The sequence below is a fragment of the Gasterosteus aculeatus genome, chromosome 7 (genome assembly GCF_964276395.1).
Source record: "Gasterosteus aculeatus chromosome 7, fGasAcu3.hap1.1, whole genome shotgun sequence".
NCBI classification, from domain to species: domain Eukaryota; kingdom Metazoa; phylum Chordata; class Actinopteri; order Perciformes; family Gasterosteidae; genus Gasterosteus; species Gasterosteus aculeatus.
In genome coordinates this window covers 21,428,022-21,436,642 of record NC_135694.1, presented here as the reverse complement: position 1 = coordinate 21,436,642, position 8,621 = coordinate 21,428,022, and the positions used below count along the sequence as shown (strand labels likewise).

The following is an 8,621-nucleotide window of genomic DNA, read 5'->3' as shown; positions in this document are numbered from 1 at the left end:
AAGGTCACAGCTGCCTATGTGGACAAAATCATTGGATGGCCTGCTGTTAAGGCAGAAGATGTTAAAGGGCTACAGGCATATGCATTGTGTTTAGGAGAACGTTGCAATGCTATGGAGGAATTGCAATATTTAGATGAACTCAATATGCCAGCAAACATGAAAACAATCATGCAGAAACTTCCGTACAAGCTCAGAGAAATGTGGGGAGCAGCTGCATGTGAAATCTCTGAAAAAGAATGTTTCAGATCCTTGGCTTTAGAGACTTTAAGTTCATTGAGTACCAAGACAAAATCATTTCTGATCTTTGTCTTCGTTAAAGCTAATAATCCTAAACATTGTCCTACTCTTCTAGTCTAGACCAGGGGAAAAGCTCTTTCTGCTCTGTTGTAATACATGTTCACACCACATGGGAGTGTCCAACTACACAACCAGTGATAATAAAATTATTCACGGCAGTGTATCACATCAAAGACACTGGGCATGCTGATTTAAAAAATACAAGATTTCAAGATGATAAGATGACTCATTTTATGTTTGTTACGCATTCAGTTGATATATACATGATAAAAACAATGAAAACAGATTACAATACAAAACTACTGAGCGGATACACGTTTCAACACCCCCGAAAAAAATAGGAGCAGACATATTCAAAGTATATTAACCACAATATTGCTGTGACTGCCTATTATCATTTCCTCCCTTTTCTGATATGCAAATGGCCCAATCTGATGCAGCCCGCGGAGTGTGACATTCACAACTACGGATACCCCTAACAAGACTTTCTAATCAATCATTTATAGTGAGAAGAATAAGGCTTTCCTTGACAGTTGGCTGGCGCAAGTTACATGCACAGGTTATGCACATGTAAGACACAGCACATGCAGGGAGACTTCTCCAGATGCCATCAGGTGTGTCTTTCCGTGTGATGCATGGACGATTCTTAAAAGCCAATGAAAGCAGGGTCTGGCAAAGTACCTTCCGTATGGCTATTTATGAATCCAAAAGTTCTTTGTTCCAACAGAAATAACTTCCCGAGCATGGGTATGAGAAACCATCAGCATTTCATTTAAACCAACCTCTGACCGGAAGGTCGAGCATGCTTAAACTCTTTTCTACTACAAAATAAATATAAACTGCACTTGATGATGTTAATGCCAGAACTTAGTTCTAACTAAGTTGAAGGTTTGAATGAAAACCCTCCGGTGCCTGACCAGTGTTCACAAGCATAAGTCTGAGCTGTGAATGCAGACAGAAAAGTTGTTTGATCTCTTTTGTGAAAGCCGGCCACCCTGATTCTGAGCCTGCGACTCAATGTACAAGATCGCTCAGCCTTATAGACAGCAGGAGGCACAGTGCCCCCTGGAAAGGTTTCATCATAGCAAAAGATGTTATTCTGTTGTTTTTTTAACTCGGAACATATTTTTTGCTTTGCCCCGGAAACGGAAATTCGGGCGCCCGGTTGAAGTGTCCCGTTAAGAAGATCCACACAGTGCCGATGATGAAGAGGGAAATGGCAGCCCAGAAACACACCTTGTCAATCATCTTCCCAATCAGGACCCAGCTCTCAATTTCCTGTATTTGGAAATAAAATGATGATTGATTAAATAACTAAGATAAAAGCTAGCCAAAAACAATTATTTATAACAAAACAAGACATATAAAAAATAATTGGGATTGCATTTATGTTGGTTAAAGTGAAACTCACAGATCCAATGCTATTCTGTTGTCGCGTACTCTCAGCAATGAAGTTGCAGGCATCCACACATTGCTTGATTTCGGGTGCAGCTTGCGCCAAACTCTTGTACAGGTTGGCCGTGCTGCTGACATCCATATCATCCACTGGGAGGAAGGAGACACTGACAGTCAGGCAATAGTATGTCACAACATTACAACCAGACACAACAAAACATGTGACAAAAACAAAACATGCTTGTAACACACAAATAAATGGCCCATATAAGGATATGAATAAATGTGGTAGAAAGGTACACAGAAAGAACATTTGTATCATGGTATTTATGACAACCAAAACCCTGCGAACCCAGAAAGCAAAATGGGACACGCTGACTGGTTAGATTTTAGAGATGGGTAATGCGTTTAAAATACACATCTTACCAATGGACCGCGTGAGACCATGCCGCTCTCTTTGTTTGTCAAACATCATTTCACTGCGAGGTTGTTTGAGTACATATTCCTCTGCCCTCTGCAGGAGGCCGAATGAGCTGCGCCGCCGCTCCCTCACGCCGTTCACCACGGTTGTCACCTCGGTGTCGTCCACCAGAGGGGGCATGCCGAGGAAGCGAGGTACCATTTCCAGGAACACCTGGACGATGGAGGCAAAGAGGATAACCCGAAGGGCAGTTGACAGAAAATAACGCTTCAATACACAAATGTGAATAAATTCTGCGTAGAATATATTTACATGTTTGATGGTATTTGACATGGTGTGAGTGCTGGGGCTACGCAGGGAGAAGTTCAGCACCACAATTTGATTAGTGGCAATGAGAGTAGTGACAGACATTACGAAGATCAGGTACCTGGGGGAGACAAAGAGAGGATCTGTGTTGGAGTCTCAAATTGAATGGTACAAAGAAGGATGAAGGATAAAAAAAAAGGCCAGCAGAGGTCAGCAGAGAACACACACACACTCACTTGCCGATGAGAGGGACCGAGAGAGATGTCTCAGGGATCTTCTGGGCAATAAGAAAGAGGAAGACAGTTTGAGCCAGCAGGACAGAGATGGACACGGTCAACTTTTGTCCTCCGGCTGTTGAAGAGACAACAGAAACTTATGAGACAGAGGAATGTAAAAAAACACATTACATTTTGTTGAGATCCAATACTCCCAACACATTCTCAGTCCTTACTTTATTATGGCAGCAGATAATGCTACGGGGATATGATTCATTTGTTGTATTGATTGTGTAAGAAGTAAAGAGTAACCGCAATTAATCATCATTTTGTTTCACGTCCAACATACAAAACACAGTTGATATTTTTCTTGTTTTTGTAATATTGCCCCATCTGAAACAATAACGGTCAAACAAAGGCCTTTACAGACCTTGTGCGGGTAAGAAGTAAGCCAGCACCACCAACGAGGAGATGAGGGAGCAGGGCAGAATGATGTTGATGATGTAGAAGAGGGGTTTCCTTTGGATTACCAGGTTGAATAAGATCTCCTGATACTCCAGGTCGTCGGGGGTGTACCGCGGGTTGATCATCTTCCTGCCTGGCCGATGGACGATGGCCCACTCGCCATTTTCTGACGGATGAAAACATAATAAGCCACAGAGGAATTGTGCACATTATATTTATGAGTCATTAAGCTGACACTTTTATCCAAAGCGACTTACTATAAATGCATTTCAACAAATAAGCCGATTCACAACTTGCTATAGATAAGAGCCATTATGAGTACAATTGAAGTGCCACAATTTGTTTTATGTCTTTTAGTCAAAGTGTACTTTGAAGGTTGGAGTATTGAATGTGTATGTACCTGTGAAAGCCTGGGGGTCAATGTCCACCCACTCAATTGTTTCCATTTCGTCTCCGACAGCCAGAATGAGGTCCACTTCATTGGCACTGTACGTCTGGGATCTACGGGTCGTGGCGGTGAGGACAGAACGGAACAGAAAGCGGTTATTAGCGGGACACAGCTCCGTCTCTATGAGCATGTGGTAGCCTTCCAAATGGCCTCGCCATTCATTTCACCCATGATGGCTTCATGTACGAAATTAAAAAAACAAACAAATCAGCAATTGTATATAGTACACTGTTTATTGGAATGATTATAATTGTTTCTCACCTGAATGCTAGCGTGCAGTTTTGATAGTCAAATGGGAAGTAGGTGATCTCAATGGCACAAGTGCTGCGATAGATAGCAGGAGGCAGCCAGTACATCGAACCATCGTAAGAGATTAACACGTTGGCGTAATAAGCCACATCAAACTTGCCATCAATGCTGAAAAGATGGAGGACAAAGAACAGAAACAGCTGAAGTCAGACTAGATTGTGTACAATGTACGCTGCAGGCAAGGAAAAAAATGCACAACCTCACAATTGCCTTACTTGTTCTCCAGGACAATGTCAGGGAGCCAAATAGTTTTGCACGGAACACGAATAACATCAATGCCATGATAGTTAGACGTGTTCCAGACGAAGCGATAATCCACCCATTGCTGTAGATTACATATCAGAGAAAGGTGACATTTAAAAACGAGACGCAACTAACACAACAAAGGCCGAGTAAGGGAACAGGACACAGTCCGCAATGTGAAATTTTCCATTAATGGTCCAAGTACGAAGAGAAGCAAAACTTACAATCTCAATCCAGACATTAGTCGTAAGAGTCTCCTCCTTTTCATTCTGTGGTACAAGGGAAGAAGCAGGATGAGTATTTGAGCTGTCGACCGCACTGTCTATTGTGTTGTGGCCACGGTGCTTATCATTCTGAGGGAATGATGGTGAACGACGTTCTCAGAGGTCACCGGGCTTTGTGTCTCACCAGGGAGATGAGGTTAGTGAGGGTCAGCTTGATCTGAATCGTGAGCTTGTCTTCAGGATGAACCACCGGGCGAATATTCTTGTTGTAGCCTTTGAACAAGTCGCGGATGAGCTCCGACTCCTCATTACACTGCACTAAACGAAAACAAAGATGAGAGGTGGAGTGAGTTTACGAACACAGTTTGAGAGGCAGGTCAACTAAGTCTCGGTTTAAACCAGGTCGGTTTAGTTAAATGTACATGTCTGTGCTCTGATATTAACACTGACCGTATCCTAAATGTTGTCATTACCTTCCAAACATTTCCATAGTTGATCGAATAGGTGCCTTTGATAGCATCAAATTAAATTGCTTTCAACAGTGTAGAAAGTGAATTGAAGATGCAAAATATGCAACTTCATTGATGTTTCTTTGATGTCCTGAACTGTCAAATGAATATAAACTAAATAATAGGAACAAACTTCTAAAGCCGACTTGACACCAATGTAGAGCACTTAAAGGCAACGATACGATATTTCTGTACTCCTCTGCTTATTACATTTCAGTATAAACTTGGAGAAACTAAGGCAGAGGTTATTTCCAACACCCCCCAGCTGTCACTATCCTCAGCTCCGATTACACAGCAGCTGGGAAAACTAGGAGACTTTTAAGTCACACTCGGTTTACCTTCAATACTCATCAATTTCAGCACTAAGCAAAGATGCAACACATTCTATGAAGCAGTAAAGATGTCGTCCCGCGTGATCAAGTCCTTCTCCGGTCTGCCCGGTCCAATCGGGCACAACCATGTCACATTGTTTTGAGCTATAAATTGCAACTTTGCTTTGGGACAATCCGTGTAGCGGACGGTGTGTTGACACAGGAGAGATTTCTCACTTTCCAAAAGTATTCAGTCAGCTGTAAATGATTAAATAAATATAGCACATTACAAAAATCGGAATTCCTGTGCATTTCATCAAAATCAAGCGGCACCAAAGCCTCCAGGCCAATATCCAGGGTGAAAGCCAGTGCTTTTAAACCGAATGGAAGACTGCTCAGTGTCTCAGTGTTGATGTTGCTAGAATATATCAGTAATAGTACAGTAAAATGGCACTTCGTAATTTGGGTATCCATCAATAAAAAGTATATTAGAATTATAGGACTGGGACTGATGGACCGCTGCAAAGATACATTTCGTAAGCAATGCTGGCATTGTACAAAACAAAATATTACAGCACGATAGCGTGAATGCAGCCTGTTTTGTTAGGAAACAAGGTTGCAGTCTACAATGCTAATATGAGTAAAATGTAAAACACAGTTCAGTTGTCCAACTAATACGGATTATTATCATTATTAAAGTATTTGTGAAGGCCAAACCGGGGAGTAAGCATTGCAATGGTTATGTAATGAAAAAAACATTTTCATTTTGATTTATTACGGAAAAAGCTCTGTGGCACAAAAAAATTAACAATAATGACATATTCTTTTCAACAGGATCCATTTAACAAAAGGAAAAAAGTTAAAATACGGCTATAAACAAACTGTACCTACATGAGTGGTACAGATGGCGGGGCAGTGAAAGTGCAATAGTTGTCAGGATAACGCGTTGTAGGCTCTTATCGCTACACGGTGGTAACTGACTTTTTCAAGAAACTTTCGAAATTCATAGAGTGGGGTGTTGTTCCGTCGGATTTCATATCGTAGAACAAGAGCAAAAATACATATCAATACAGAGCTTCAGGACTCATTCCTGCACCACCCCATTATAACCCCACCCACCCCATTATCGTGTTCCATGGACGGTTTGCATCGGATGCCTGTGCTTTGACCTGGTCGCGCCCTGCAGCCGCTCAGAGAGAGGCAGGACGGGGATGAAGGGAAAGCGACCGAGCGTGGACGAGACCACCGAAGGGATGCAAGGCTGATCAAAATGGTCAAACGGATTGGATGTCCGGTAATTTAGCAGATTAAATCGCTAGGTAACACTAGCTGTAAGTGAAAAAATACTCTGCCTGAGATGACCCTTTAAGGTGACCAGAGAGCAGGCTGCACACAGCAGGTCAGGACAACTTGGCCACGCAGGTAAACATTACAGTTTTTACTGTTTGACTAAGGCAAAGGCAAGCCAAGCTCACCTTGACCATCTGCCGTATTCCAATGCACATTCCTATTCATGTGACCATTTGGATCACAAAGCAGATTACATTCAATTTAGCAAGAAGAAGAAAGTGTCCATCTTTCAGTATGCTTTCTAGGAGGAGTTCTAGAGTTCTCCTCCCCTCTCCTCCTCTTAAGTTTTGCACCCCACAGTTATTTTGTTTTTTGATGAACGACAATGTGTTCTATCAGTAAGTGTAAAAAGCTTGTTGTCTGCATTGTTCCTTGTGGACGTCCACGGGGCTATTTCCAACCCCCCCAATGAATGCTGTCCAGAAGTCTACGTTTCAAGGTCCAACCAGTCCATGCAGGCAACTTGTCACAGAGAAATATTTAAACTACTCCGATGACCTCCGCCAAGAAGATGGACAGGAAGTTTGTCCACAGCTGCCGATTTGTAGAGTCATTCATTTTCAAACTTGCAGCCCGTCAAGGGTCTCGCCTCTGCTTTCACTGCAGGCTTTGTTACCTTCCTGTCGCAGAACCTCATTGAAACCTTTACCCACTGAAGTTCTGCTGCTCTCAGGACAAAGCACGCTGTGCCTACTTGATGGGTTTTCTGTGCTCTTCCCATAAACTGCATTGATACACTGAAAGTGATACTTAATCATGGGACAGAGGCTCCTTGTGGACAGAGGACTTACTGTGAGAACTTAACACCGGTTTGCCATGTGTGTAACATTTCATGACCGACATGCAAGTCTAGAAGTTATAGTGTTAATATATTATAGATTGACGTTATGAATGCTTGCAGATATGCCATCAACAGAAGAAAACCTATAGTCAAAAATCGGTGCGATATAATCAATGATTCAACAGTACGTGTGAAGAAGTTTTCAGTTTCAAAATGAGTTTTTTTTAGTTTAGTTTTTTGTTTGTTTTTTGTTTTTGGCATGCCAATCGATGTGGAAGTTTTAGAGCTGGTTGTCCCACTGAACACTGATCTCCGGCCCATCGTCGGGCATTTCGCATTAAAAAGGCAGCCAGCCAATCAGGGAGGATGTGCCAAAAGTGTGACAGTGCGCCACTTACCCCGAGCCGTTAAAGTCCCGAGAACAGCTACGACTCCAAAAAATATCCAAAACCTGCTTTCTGCCATCACGTTCCCGGACCACTGCACCGCACTAGGTCGAAATGTTGCGTTTGAGAGCAAGGGAGAGGCAGTGAAGAAGAGCCCTAAATCCCTCGACCAAACACCCTGTCTGCCGCCCACCCCGGCTGTTGCTGTCCACGGCTCAGATTTCACAGCAGCTGGGAAGCGCTAAACCAGGACTTCAAGTCACACTGCGGTCACCCACAATAACCATCATCATGGTCATTAGACAACGACTATCTGAGGCCATGCCAGTTATTTAAAGCATTTCTTTAACAAAATGTTGGCTTTTGTGCTTTTTGACACCAATGTGATACATCTCCTATATCCCCGTGGCAGTCAAATTGTTGTAGTTCTATTTTTATATGTGTCTCACATTGTAGGATCTGGTTGCTTTCTTTAGATGGGAAACGGTTTCATAGTGGTGCTGACTTCGCATTTCTGTGCATCTAATATCGTATTTTGTGTCTTTGCTGTGCATCAGACACAGCAAAAAAAAGCAGGAAGATCCCTGTGGGTGCAGCAGGGTGTGTGGGCCTGCTCGCTCCCCGTCTGCAGTATTTATACGTACCGCAGAGCCTCTTCGCTTCAACGGCGAGACTCCCGTAGTGACGGAATGACGTCAGACATCAGTGCAGCGGGGTCAGAGGGCTCGAGGCGAACAATGCTCATAAAACTCCATGGAGACAGAGACTTTGAACTACTTAAGATGAGCTGGAGGACCTTTTTGCTACTAAGGCAAATAGTAAAGTACAAACTAGACGGAAATTGCGAGACTGAATTCTCTCTTGTGATTAGTGCTGTGAGTAATAGAAGTAGTGCCACCCTGCAGCGACAAGGGCAACACACGGACTGATTTTTGGAATGTGCAATTTGAGTTGCATAGTA

General features: G+C 42.9%; 1 protein-coding gene across 1 annotated transcript; it reads right to left on the bottom strand.

Annotated features, from left to right (window-relative positions):
• Positions 1-514: 514 nt before the first annotated feature.
• chrne (cholinergic receptor, nicotinic, epsilon) lies at positions 515-7,859 on the bottom strand. The gene is made up of 12 exons (XM_040181092.2): positions 7,673-7,859; positions 4,508-4,641; positions 4,324-4,368; positions 4,072-4,181; positions 3,809-3,964; positions 3,500-3,600; positions 3,065-3,265; positions 2,656-2,770; positions 2,426-2,540; positions 2,119-2,326; positions 1,709-1,842; positions 515-1,575 (listed from the first exon to the last, which is right to left on the bottom strand). Exons 1-12 carry the CDS (start codon positions 7,737-7,739, stop codon positions 1,408-1,410), a joined length of 1,554 nt encoding a protein of 517 aa, XP_040037026.1. The 5' UTR covers positions 7,740-7,859; the 3' UTR covers positions 515-1,407.
• Positions 7,860-8,621: the final 762 nt, after the last annotated feature.